Source organism: Xenopus laevis, chromosome 7S (genome assembly GCF_017654675.1).
Source record: "Xenopus laevis strain J_2021 chromosome 7S, Xenopus_laevis_v10.1, whole genome shotgun sequence".
Classification (NCBI taxonomy): domain Eukaryota; kingdom Metazoa; phylum Chordata; class Amphibia; order Anura; family Pipidae; genus Xenopus; species Xenopus laevis.
The window spans coordinates 42,929,876-42,943,816 of NC_054384.1; the positions used below are offsets into that span (position 1 = coordinate 42,929,876).

Sequence of the window (13,941 nt, forward strand, 5' to 3'; positions counted from 1 at the left end):
ATACATCTAGCAGTAGGGCTCTTTTCTGAAGCCAGTGCAGCATGCAAAGTGAAAAAAAAGGCAGTAATTGGCTATTTTTTGCATTTTGCATGCTGTGTTTGGGTATGCACCAATAGTTGGCCTCTGCATTCAGTTTTGGAGTACAGAGACCTGCAGCTCCCTTTACTAATACAACACAGAGCTTCAGGAGGTATAGCCTGATTTGGGGCCCTGTCCTTACCACCTGCACAAAGGAATGAGCATAGCATCAAGTGGCATGGCTAGCCCTGTCCTTACCACCTTACCACAAGTGCTTCTAGAATTAGCTCTAGGGCATGCAAGATCCCCTAATATGTCATGCTTCGCTATCTGCAAAACATATATAAAGTCAGTTTATTCAAAAGTCATTGTATTCAAAAAACAAACAGCCACTCATTTTATTTTGTAAGCTTCTTATACGAGACTATATTGCTTCTTTAATAGCAAAAGGGGCCAAATATACAGAGTCCAGGGCAGGGTGCAAAGCACCATGATTTTTGCACTTCTGTACCCTGCACAACCCTGCACAATGTCACATGTCTTTGACCGCTAGAATGGGACCCATGGACCTTTGAGCAGGACTGTATTCATGAGCAACAGTCATATAGGCATACCCCATCATGCTCCTTGCCTGTTACCTAACTTTTTCATAATTTTTAATCCAGCATGAGGACAAATGAGCACAAAGGGGACCAATAAAGGATAACTTTAATGAATAATTTCATTTAATTTATAGGTTTCTGAAAAAGTCAGAATTCTGGTAACCGATGCCAATGATGAAAGCCCAGAGTTCCTTAATACCCCATATATTGTGACTGTGCCTGAGGTATGACTTAAACAATTTGTATTAGTAACATTAATATGTATAATTAGTTTATTCATTCACACAGTTTTCTCAGAGAGATCCATCTACCACTGTGGCTGATGCTTCAAGATTTTTGTAATTGCATTTGCACTTATATACAGAACAGGTACACAGATACAGAAGTGCAAGGAGCACATGTTGATCCATGTATCTTTAATGAATTCGGGATTCATGGGATTTTTCAGTTTTTTTGAGCAGTCCTGCAATTGCACTTGAAATTCTAAAAGACCCATCTTATGTTTCAGATTAGATAGAACCTGTGATGGACAATATAAATATAAATAGTTTAGATCATTAGGAATCTAAGGGGCTGTTTTAAAGCTCTCCATTAAGAAAAAAGTTTTTTGCTTACTATAAAGAAAATGTAATTCTAAGCAACTTTTCAATATACATGTATTAATTACCATTGTGTCAGTAAATCAAAATAGTAACCACAACCTGGAATAAAAGTTTTGCAAAGAGTCTGCTGGAGTTCCCCTTCCTTTACTATTTTGATTTACTGACACAGTGGAGTTGTTGGCACAGAGCAACTTAATTGGAAGCTGTACAGATCACCAACAACCCTTTACTTTGAACTATTAATTACTATTTACAGTTTTAGCTGACAGCAGTGTTAGTATGTAAATGTCTTATTCCCTGGGTATGACTCAGAAGTTACAATGTAAGAGAAGACATTCTTTATTGGGTCTTTTAATCAGTATTAATCATCAGGCTTGTACATTGTTCCAGAATCAGAGTCAGGAGTGCAGAGAATTTAAAGAGTCTGACAGATACTGCCTTTCATAGCGATAACAATGTTGTACCATGTTGTATATTGGGAAGGTGGCTAAAATGTAGTTTTTTCAGGCAAAAAACAGTTTGCAAGTGGAGAACCACTTCAAAATTGACATTATTGTAAAATTAGGCTGTAAATATTGCAGCACTTTGCTATAGTAGCAGAACATTTGGTAGGTTCCTGTCGAGGAGTAGGTAGGGGGTCACTGTGGAGGTAGAGGAGGAAGACTGAACATGTAAAGTGAAGGCAGGAACAGGGTGAAGAAGGCGACAAATCAGACTGGATGGAGTGAACAAGGCGATGAGTCCCAGAGGACCAGAAAGCCGGACTGGAGCAAAAGGACTGGATAGCAGGATTACTGGATAGCAGAAATGGGAGGAAAAGGCAGAGAAGATGCAGATATAAGACAAGGTAGAGGGTATAAGGCAGCACAGGGCTGGAAGCAGGAGTGGACTGGAAAGCAGAAACAGGCAAGGCGAGGTCAGGTGAAGGTCAGGTAAGGACAAGGCAGAATAAGGATAAGGCAAGACAGGATCAGAACAAGGCAACGTAACAAGGTGAGGTTCAAGGTAAGGCAAGACCAGGAAAGGACAAGGCAAGACAAGGAATGGACAAGGCAAGACAAGGAAAGGAGGCTCACCCTGGTGGTCCAGTGGCCCGATGGGGATGCCTGCCACACCTCCGATGGGGACTCCCACCGATTGATGCTCCTTCTTCCGTAATAACTAGGACGTGTGTGACATGCACTTCAGGGTTTAATGCGCCGTGCGCATGACGTCATCACGCCGGATGGAGCGAAATTTGAATATTTAAAAGGGCTTTGAGCTCAAAATCATTGCCAGTTGTTAGGTCTAATATGTTAGTATCCTGGGTGCGATTTCTGTCCTGTCTGATTACAGTTTTGACACTTGCCTGCCACTACTCTTTGAACGCTGCCTGTGTAAGCCTGATTGACCTTGCTTAAAATCTGCCAGTACCGAGCACTGCCTGTCTGTCCCAGCTTGAACTCTGCCTGTTACCGACCTCGGCCTGCCTGACTACGCTTTTGGTCTATTCCCTGAACTGGTTGCCTTCCGTCTAAAACCTTGGAAATGCACGTGCCCCTTTGCTCATTCAGAACATATGCTTTGCTGCTCTCAAGGTAAGACCTAGTGGCATCTGATTAGCTGAGGGCTCCTCCCGAGACCAAAGGTAGCTGCTACAGGCAGAAGATTGAGCTGCCTGTGACAGGGAGCTTAGCACTTATTCTGAATTTAGGGAGCCATACGTAACAGAGGATAGAGCAGGAACGTTTACCTAGGGGCGATACCATAGTGCTAGTATAGGTTATTGCTCAGGCCAGGTTGAGGAGGGCTGGCCTTACTGAATATAGGGAAGGGTCAGCCCTGATTGGCTGACCTCAACCCACCAATCATGCTGCTGCTGAGATAAGGCTGTAAAGGCCAGGTAATAGATAGTGAGCAACCCTGCAGGTTGCTCATGCTCACCCGGCCCAATGGTTAAGGCACAGAGCCAGAAACCCTAAAGTCCCTGGCTCAAATCCCAGCAGAGCCTGACAGTTCCTTACTAAAAAAAATCTGCAGATTCCATTATAGTTGTAAAGACAACTTTCTAATAGTCTTGATGTAAAATGCTGTGAATGATATGTATAACACATCTTTGGATAACAGGACACTCCTCCAGGAAGCAGCATTTTCAAGATAGAAGCAGTGGACAAAGATACAGGATCTGGAGGAAGTATAACCTATATAATTCAGGTACATTTACTGTTATAAAATAGAACCAACTGTTTTTCATCCTTGGCTTTTTCACTGAAAGCAATATGAATCTCTTCTGATCTTTTGGGAGCCTCTGGATTAGGAAAATGCATTGCGTCTAAATTTTCCTTTAAATTAATTTAATATAGTTTTTGCAAATCCAGAAACTGTTTAGCAACTTCTTCCAACAGTGGAAGAAGTTTGCACTGCCAGTGCACCATGAGTGTAATAAACCTTCTTTACTGAAAAAGTTGATATGTTTGCTCCAAAAGAGTACAACACCTTCTTGCACTTCTTAAAAGTGTTCAGTTAAAATGTGCGATGCAATACCAGTTTGAGGAAGAATATTACATTGCGAAATGCAATTTTTATTCTTTTTTGTGTAAATTGTTTTGCTCTTTGTGGCATTTATTACATCCCCCCATAATAGATTTGTGCACTTGTCCTAAATATTGACAAGATTTTTTCTTACAACTAAACCTGAAATCTCAGACTTCCACAATCCTATGTTTTAATTAAGTCTTAATTAAGGATTGCATACATTTCCATTTACTGATAATAGTTGACAAAGGTTTTAAATAGCAAATAGATCCATTTGAAGTACAAAATATCTTACTGCAACTTGAAGCCTTTTGTAATCAATAGGTTTCTTCTGACACTCTGGGGCCCATTTACTTAGTTCGAGTGAAGGAATAGTGGAAAAAAGTTTGAATTTCGAATGGTCGAATATGTCTACTTCAATCATCGAATGGGCTACTTCGACCTTCGACTATGACCTTCGACTTAGAATCGAACGATTTGAACTAAAAATCGTTCGACTATTCGACCATTTCTCTTTAAAAAATACTTTGACCCACCTAGTTCGCCACCTAAAACCTACCGAGGCCAATGTTAGCCTATGGAGAAGGACCCCATAGGCTTCCTAACAATTTCCTGATAGAAGGAATATCCTTCAATCGATGGATTAAAATCGTTCGAATCGTTCGATTCGAAAGATTTAATCGTTCGATCGAACGATTATTCCTTCGATCATTCGATCGTAGGAATAGCGGTAAATCCTTTGACTTCGATATTCGAAGTCGAAGGATTTTACTTTGACGGTCGAACATAGAGGGTTAATTAATCCTCGATATTCAACCCTAGGTAAATGTGCCCCTGTTTGTCCTGTTCATATGTTGAACGTTACCAAGGGGTCCAGACTTTCAGTAACAGAACCTCATATTTTAAAGGAGGTAAAGTCATAAAGAGGCTTTATGCTATACACCTGCTATACTGAAAAGGCTGCTAAAGTGAGAACAAGCAATGTCATGCACTAAAGTGTCGAGCACAATATCCTGCTATGCAAACAAAGTATATTTACATATAAATAAGAACTCTTTTTTTAGATTTTAGAGCCTTTATTTTGAAGCTAGGTTGTAATATATATGCACAAATTAGATTGAAAGTGTCCTTGATAATTTTGAAGTCACTAATAGATTTTAAATAGTGCTGTTATGGCCTTTCACAGAAATAAATAGCTTGCCCTGCATCAATGTAACACTATGAAAACCAGTGTATGGCTATATTTTGTGGCCCATTTTATATCTTGAAAAAAAATGGTTTTGGGGTATATGCTATCTTAGCAGCAAGAACTGTGCACCTGTTACTAGTGGTGGGCAAATAAATTTGCCTGGCACGAATTTACAGCGAATTTCCGCATTTCGCCACTGGCAAATAAATTCTTGAATCTCCCACGAAAATTAGCCAGTGAAAATTCGCTGGTGTCAATTTCCGGTTTTCACGATTTTTTTTGTGAAAACCTTCAAATTTCATGATTTTTTGGTGAAAATGTCTGAATTTCGCGATTTTTTTATGAAAACTTTAGAATTTCACAATTTTTTCCTATTCCAAGATTTTTCGCAAACACACCACACTGCATTGTGGTGTGTTATGCTAAAATCTTTGCCTGGATGTATTAATGTCAATTTTTATCATGGTTGAAATGCACAAATAAAAGTTTTAATTCAGATACTGTGCATGTTTCTAATTTATATCTAACACATTTTATACCTTGCACCAGACTCCTGTAGGAAAGCAAGTCAAGCTCTGATGCTGTTGCTAAATTGTCTTTGGCTGGCCTGTGAAGGAACAATTCCTTCAAGCAGCCCAGCTGATTGTAGCAACACAAAGCAATTTTTAGTATGAGAGATGATTATTAACCCTTTACAAATATTTTCAGACAAGAAAAAAGGTGATTCTTAAGTCTACTAAAATTTAATGTTATCATTAATTAAACATAATAGCATTGTTTTGCCTCTAATAAGGATCTTAGCTGGGATCAAGTGCAAGGTACTGTTTGAGAAAGAAAATAATTTTAAGAATTTGAATTATTTGATTAAAATTGAGTCTGTGGGACATGGCCTTCACATAATTTGGAACTTTCTGGATAATGGGTTTTCTGGATAACAGATTCCATACCCAGAGGCTTCTAGAAAATGTAAACGAGGAAATAATAGAAAGAGATTGGTGATGTGGAAAGTAGACTAGCTTAATGAGATTTGTCACTTTTTGTACTTATAATGAAAGTAATAAATTGCCTTGTACAGGTATAGGATCCGTTATCTGGAAACCCGTTATCCAGAAAGTTCCAAATTACAGAAAGGCCATCTCCCATAGACTCATTTATAATCAAATAATCCAAAATTTTAAAAATGATTTCCTTTTTCTCTATAGTAAGAAAACAGTTGCATGTACTTGATCCCAACTAAGATATAATTAATCCTTATTGGAAGTAAAACCAGCCTATTGGGTTTATTTAATGTTTGCACGATTTTCTAGTAGTCTTAAGGTGTGAAGATCCAAATTACGGAAAGACCCATTATCCGGAAAGCCCCAGGTCCCGATGATTCCGGATAATAGGGCCAATACCTGTATTAATTTGAAAAAAATCGTAATCCTGCCATTCTTTATGGCTTGTACTCATTCTACACAATCTGAATCAAACCAATAGTATTTCAAGGTTCATGGCAAAATTAGTGATCCTTTATATCTATTTATTGCTTACGGTCTCTCTATGCATGATCCTTTGCTTACGGTCTCTCTATGCATTCAGAATCTATTCAGCATCTATCAAAAATTATAACACTTTCTTACAGATTGTCTACTCTGCTGTTTTCATGTAGAGAGAAACATCTGTCAATACCCTCTGCTACATTCTGGGATACAGATTTTGGTCTTTTGGAGCTTTTCACGTGATTTGTTCTCACACATTTGCTTTCACACATAACATTCACTAAAATTGCCTGTTCAGTTGCCATGGTAACAGCCACAATGTGAGAAAGTGCACATGGATAAAAAAATTAAAATGGTTAAGCAAATGCAAATGCATGAGAATCAAACTTTGGCAACGTTTAACTCTTTCTGTGTTACTTCTTTTTAATATTTCCAATTATGATGTTGCCGGTAAATATGCTGTGTGGCATTGATCAAAGAGAAATCATAGAATCTACAACAATGGTTTAACATTACAGTTATGTTAGAACACTGGGATCTAGAGAAGGTGCCATTTACATGGTTAAATGATAACTTAATGATGTTATCAGTCTTTCAGAAAAATACCAAATATATCCAGATTATTGACAAGTTGTTCTATTGTGAGAATTCTAAAGCTGCCGTAGCATTTCTATTGTTAAGTCTCTGTAGGAATCACTTTCTAAAGGAAGCATTTCAGTTGTTATCAATGCACTCCCCATTTAAACACTATTGCCTCATCTTTTCCTCTCTCATGAATTGTCAGCTCTTCAGGGCAGAAGCTCATTCAAATACTGCCTTGCCTTTTCATTTTGAGCATTTGGAAAAAAACTTGAGGAAGAAAAAATTAAACTCCTAAAACCATAAAAACACACACACGGAATAGCTATCTTATTGTTTCAAATTAACTCTTATTCCCAAAAACACAACTTAAGCGCTAACATGGTTTTGTTGTTTTTTTAAACTGGATTTTGAAATTCTCTATTTTTTTTATACTGTATCCAGTTTTTCAGCATTTTTAAAATGGCTTTAATATTAGGTGTACAAATTTGTGTATAACTGTAAAGCTGTTCCATGTTGAGATGCCTTAGTGGCATCTTCGTTTAATAAGCATTACTTGATTAAATAAATTTGCTTTTAATATTAGGTATTATAATTTGTCTTGTCTCTGTTCCATATTCATCTTGTTTTCCATCCTGTTTTTAGGAAATGCATGGCAGCAAATTTACAATAGATCGTCACAGTGGAGTTTTGAGGATAAAAGCTGGGGCATCATTAGATTTTGAAAAGTCGAGAACTCATTTTGTCTCTGTGTTAGCAAAGGTATGTACTAAATCCTTTATTCTAACAAAGCAAGAGAGCTAAAGATGTGATGCTCCAAACATAATTATAATAAATAGATAGAAACAGAAAAAAAGACATTTAAGATACTGTTGTTACAGGTATTATCTATTATTCTATTATCTATTATCCAGAGAGCTTGGGACCTGGTATTTACTAAATAAGAGGGTGGTTTCCATAATTTGTATCACAATACCAAATGGCTAATAAAAACATTAAATAAACCTAGGAGTTTTGTCACACATATAGATTTTTGCAGCTTAGTTAGGATCAAGTACAAGGTACTATTCTGCTAACAGAGAGAAAAAGAAAATGTTTTTAAAAATTAATTTAATTAATTCATTAAAATTAATTAATTAAAAATGGAGTTTATTGTGAATGACGTTCCTATAATTCTGCAAATGACCGATGCCTGTGTCTCTTCCTACTGAGCCACCTGCTGATCCCTTACTTACTCATCTGAATGACATACAAATTTAAGAACAGCAGGAGTGGGAGGGGGACACCTAAGTGCCTCCCCTTCGTTGGCCCACCCCTCATGAATCCAGTACTGTCGAACATAGTCAGTGCTAGGGGGACCACAGGGCTCTGTGCTCTAAAATGGTATGCAGAGACTGGAAGCATTTCATACAGTGTGGAAAGCAGTAAACATTGTGTAAAAAAAAAGGCTTATTGTGCCCATTTTTTAAACTCTGCAACCTTCCTAACACATTGGACTTTGTGAAATAAACAGTGGTATGGTTACATAGTGGAGTCTTTACTGGTTTGGAATTGTAATATTTTAATTGATTCTCTTTGTCTAAAAGGATGGTGGTGGGAAACTTCGAGGAAAGTACCAAGTTTTCACATCAACTACCACAGTAACTATTAATGTTGAAGATGTGCAGGATTCACCTCCGATTTTTGTAGGAACTCCATATTATGGCTATGTGTATGAAGACACCACAATGGTAATTTATGTATAATAAAGCCATAGTATAAAGTAAAATGTATTTACATATTTTGAAAGCTTAATTTTTACAAGGAATTATTTATGAGGATCTATTAAAAGTAACCAGTTACTTTGTGCTGAATACTTTGCAATTACTTTAACAACTTTATTGATAATTCTTGACCCACTGAGAAATGGGATGTAATTCTTTTATTTTCAGAATTAAGTTGTTCTGGATGCAGAACAATGCAATTGCTTAAACCTCTTTGGTTGACCCTTGGTACAGAGTAGTATTCTAAACTGTCATTGATGAAAACAGCAATTGTTTAAATGGATCTTCCTCCAACTATAGTTAGGGTAAAGAAAGTAACTAGATTATAGAAAATATTTTTCTTTACTCAGTAGTGTATTTCAGCTTTTTGTCACTGCATAATTATTATATTCTTTATTTAGGGATCTGAAATACTTACTGTCATAGCATATGATGGAGACAGAGGGAACCCTAATACTATACACTATTCTATAGTGGATGGTGAGTAGATGCACAAGATTCTTTGATGATGTTCTGTATATTTTGTTTAATGGCTTTCTGCTTTATGAAATTTTTTTTAGTAGGCATGCACATGATTACCCAGTTGCACATACTACTAGAAAAGTATATTATTGTGAAAATGGTTTATTTACATGAAGCAGGGTTTTACACATGAGCTGTTTAATCCAATATCTTTTTTTTTTTAATCAATTTAGTCATCTATGTTGTTATGGGTCAAATCAGACTGATTCAATCAACTGACCATAATTCAAGAATATCTAGGACAGAATATAAGATTTCATCCCAAACCTTACCCTAACTGATTTTCAGAACTAGGCTTTCAAGTGTATCTGGGAGAGCTAATAGGCATTCTCCCCAAATCCCACCCTAACTGGCCTTCAGCCACTGCTCTAATGCCCCCCACCCCGAGTAGTGCTAACCCCACAGTCTGGGAACCACCACTTTAAGTTGAATGTTCTTAATAAAAAAGTATATTAGTTTGCATGCCCTGTATTTCCTGAACCCATGTTGAGGTACTCCCAAAATCATTATATTATCAATATTACAGTTCATATTAATTGATAGCAAATTTTAGCTCCCAGAATCAGATTACACTCTCTTCATAAACAGGTAGAAAAGTAATCTTATTAATTATGTGCCACCATGTAATTTAAATCTACAAACAAACCAGTTAATTCTAAATGCAACAGTGTAGTAAATTGTGTCTTTACGGAAAAACACTTTTGACTGTTTTTTTAAGTATTCATTGTTTTATCCAAGGTCAAACGGAGACATTGGTATCATTATATTACTGTACATAGTCTCCCTAGAATCTAATTCAAAACCAACTGCAAGTACTGGCCACTGATATATTTGTGTGACAATAGTTTTTATTTATTTCAGTCTCATCCCAAACTACAAATCAGTAAAGAATTTAAGTAAATATATGTGTCTGCTTTTATTAACAGGAAGTGATGGAGCCTTTACAATCAATAATGCTACTGGAGGAATTACAGTTATAAAAACCCCAAATGAACTTAAGAAAGAAGTCTATGAGCTTAAAATTCAGGTATTGTGTTTCAAAATACATTGCAGAAATCAAACTGTGGGTGCAATTTAACAATAATATAATATATTTGTCCTTTATGTGAGTTGCACTGGGGGGGGTCTCAGATGGGTGATAATGCTCAGCGCTGTGCTGACCACTACCACCCCATAAAGCAGAATGATGTTCATATGAATTGCTTTGATAAATTTGTCAGTTGGTTGAATAAATAGAATTTTGAGAAATAACAAAATAGATCAAATTGCTAGGAATAGTCCTGGATTTATAATCAATCTGTGCCTGTATATTTTATTCTGAGGTTTAAGTTTAGCTTGCATAGTCTGTAACGTCAGACCCCTTTTTACACAGGGCAATATCTTCCCTCACTGTTCCTGACTAGACTTAATTGCTAGTCTGTTGCTCTATTTTTAGCTACTCAGTTATTCGACATCAAGTATTATCCTATCCTATGGGGCACATTTACTAAAGGGCGAAGTGACTAATGCTAGCAATGATTCGCCAGCGCAACGTCATTTCGTTACTTTGCCATTTACTTTTGCCAATTTACTAATGGGCGCATGCGTCACTTCACTAGTGAAGGAGATAGACGCTAGCGTTGCTTCACACTCTAACGCCAGGCGAATTTTTACTCTGGTGAATGGACTTAACTCTTCAAATTCAGACTTGCCTATGCCAGCTCAAACCAGGACAAAGTGCAATGGAGTGCATAGGACTTCCTTAATTTTTAGTGGAAACATTTTCTAAGTCCCAAAAAACACTGGCGTCTTTTCTTTTTTTCAGAGTGATAGCCTGCAAAAGTCCCCCATACATTTTCTAACATATGGAACACAAACTATACAGTGGCTCATGTGTCGGGCATTTTAACAACTATATTTTCTTTATTAAGGTTCCCTGTACTTGTGTAATGTAATTTATTTGCTGCAATATATACGTCCATTAGACTTTATAATTTCCTGCCGTTTGCAAATTAGCCTGAGCAAAGACCTCTAACGAAGTTGCACTAGGCATAATTGTACGCTAGTGCATATTCTTTTTGATTGCTGACAGTAGTGAAAATTCGCCAGCATTCGCCCCCCTGGACACAACTTGCCATTTTAGTAAATTAGCGTTTTCTGAATGAATTTTCACCTGGCAAATTGTAGTGATGGGTGCGAAGCTGTCGCTGGCAAATTTTCACAGGTTAGTAAATTTCCCCCCATTTAGGGTGCATATTTTTAGATCCCAGCCATATAAGCATACGTTTATTTTAATTGGATCATTCCCTTAGGTGCCTACACCATTGTGTCTAGATCTTAATCCTAGAATTATACATGCTGAACTACAGTAAGTTCTGCTTAATTATGTCACATACAGTAATTACATTGGTAATACATTGCCACGCACAACCATAGAAAACTAGATGCATTAGTGCTGTTAACAACTACTCTCTGTATATTATTTTTTAATCTGTTCTATCTTACTATATGTACACAATGAATCACCAAGTGGCACTGTATAAAAAGTCTTGCCAAAATCGAAGTAGACGCCATTCACTGCAACACTAGTGTTCAGATGTCTACTTACTAGGTATGCACCGAATCCAGGATTCGGCTGAATCCTTGATCCTGGCCGAACCGAATCCGAATACTAATTTGCATATGTAAATTAGGGGCAGGTAGGAAAATAACGTGACTTTTCGTCACAAAAGAAGAATTTTTTCCACTTTTTCCTTTCCTGTCCCTAATTTACATATGCAAATTAGGATTCAGATTCAGTTCGGTATTTGGCCGAATATTTCACCAAGGATTTGGCCAAATCCCAAATAGTGGATTTGGTGCATCCCTACTACTTACTATTTAATAAAAAATGATTTTGTTTCATATAACTGGTTCTTCATTAAACCAGGCAGATTGGTATTTGGCCAAACACCAAACAAATTCAGGATTTGGTGTATCCATAGCAGAAAGTGATGTTAAACATGTAATGGGATCAAAATCTTCTATGTTCTGTATGCATTCCCACTCAAGGTGCATTCAATAATAAAAGTATAGTTATAAAGAGGAGACAGGAACAATGCTTTCTAGTCTATAGTTCTGCAATTGTACTGTGTCCTCCTTAACCATAGGGGTATTTTACTGCACATTAATGGGCCAAGTGCAGTAGGTAAGATGCAATTATTTGGGTGCAACTGCCAGGGCTGTATTTACCATATACAGTAGGCATTCCTGTGTGCTGTACCTATTTATGCAGGCTGCTGTGGGAACCCTAGCTCCAAGATTCCCACAGCGGCCCATGTCAACAGACACAACTGCACTTGATTCAGAACAAATTCAGAGGCAGGGGGAGGGAAACACAACTATGAAAAAGTGTATGGAGCACCTTTTGACACAAGTACCTTTAATGAATGGGACTTTTATTGCAACTGACTGTGAGGAGATTTGCAGGCCTACAAGTAAATGACCCATTGTATTTATTACAAAGATCAAAAACATTTAACCTTCAGTCACTTTTCAGATTTTGCACCTTCCCTAACATGGAATACAGTTTAGATTTAACAAAGCCCCTGACTCCTTTTAAAAATAAACATGTTAAAATGAGCTTAACAGATAAGTAAAACCTCAGTTTTACATACCCCAATTTTAAGTTTTGTTCTACACCATTTTATATGGGCCCACCAATATATAATGAATAATGCATTTCCCTGATTTTAAACCATTTTTTTGGTCTCCCAAAAAAACATAAAAAAGGGGGTTCTACTGTATTGCTTTTGTTTTATAAAATCTGTTTTTGAGTTCTGAAATAATTTCCTGTTTAAAAGAATGATCTTTTAATTTTAGTTAATAACTAATGTCAAGACTAGTTTGGGTTGGTTTGATTATTATGTATTTTATGTATTTTATTGCCTGTCTGGCATTACTAAAATCTCTTTTCATGTAATATACCTACTCTTTATTTATGTGCAGGTATCAGAAATTACACCTGAAGGGGATATAGTAGCTCATGCCTTCACTGTTGCAACTGTAAGAGTTGTTGATCTTAATAACCACCCTCCAACATTCTATGGGGAAAATGGTCCCCAGAACAGATTTGAACTTACAATGTATGAACATCCACCAGAAGGAGAGATACTAAGGGGTCTAAAAATTACTGTCAATGATTCTGATCAGGTGTGTACAACTCAAAATTTAAATAAGGGTTACATATTCACAACACACTTGATAAAGGGCATGTGTGGCCCGAAACATGTAGTTTTTTTTTAGTTTGCTAATAAATTGTAGCAGTTACTCTGCTTTTGGATTGCTCTCCTCATTCCTTTGATTGTGTACTCATATTCAGAACACATGTACAGTATGAAACTAAATTGGAAAATGCTTTTTATAAGAAGCAGGACAAAGCAGCCTCTGGTTGTCAGAAAATCTCAAGATTTGGGTACTAACACACATGCTCTAAAGAACTGGGGTAATTGTCATCTTTTAGCATCCAATTATATATTTGGTGTCTGTTGTGGTTATTCAGCACTGTGGCTATACAATAGCTTACTTTTCACTCAGAGTAATGATATCCTGACAACACAGTATTTACTTGTAAAATCAGTTATGTTGCAACTAGTGATGGGCAAATCTGTTTCATTTCACGTCGCAGAAAAATTTGCGAAACAACGAAAAATT

General features: G+C 36.9%; 1 protein-coding gene across 2 annotated transcripts in view; it reads left to right on the forward strand.

The window, feature by feature from the left end:
- Positions 1 to 13,941, forward strand: part of cdhr1.S (cadherin related family member 1 S homeolog) — a 48,798-nt gene that overhangs the window by 18,745 nt on the left and 16,112 nt on the right. For both annotated transcript variants that reach the window (XM_041571159.1, XM_018239460.2), the window contains exons 5-11: positions 755 to 844; positions 3,329 to 3,415; positions 7,631 to 7,747; positions 8,572 to 8,715; positions 9,150 to 9,228; positions 10,197 to 10,297; positions 13,237 to 13,440. In XM_041571159.1, coding sequence (XP_041427093.1) covers positions 755 to 844; positions 3,329 to 3,415; positions 7,631 to 7,747; positions 8,572 to 8,715; positions 9,150 to 9,228; positions 10,197 to 10,297; positions 13,237 to 13,440 — 822 coding nt within the window. The remainder of the gene's footprint in view (positions 1 to 754; positions 845 to 3,328; positions 3,416 to 7,630; positions 7,748 to 8,571; positions 8,716 to 9,149; positions 9,229 to 10,196; positions 10,298 to 13,236; positions 13,441 to 13,941) is intronic.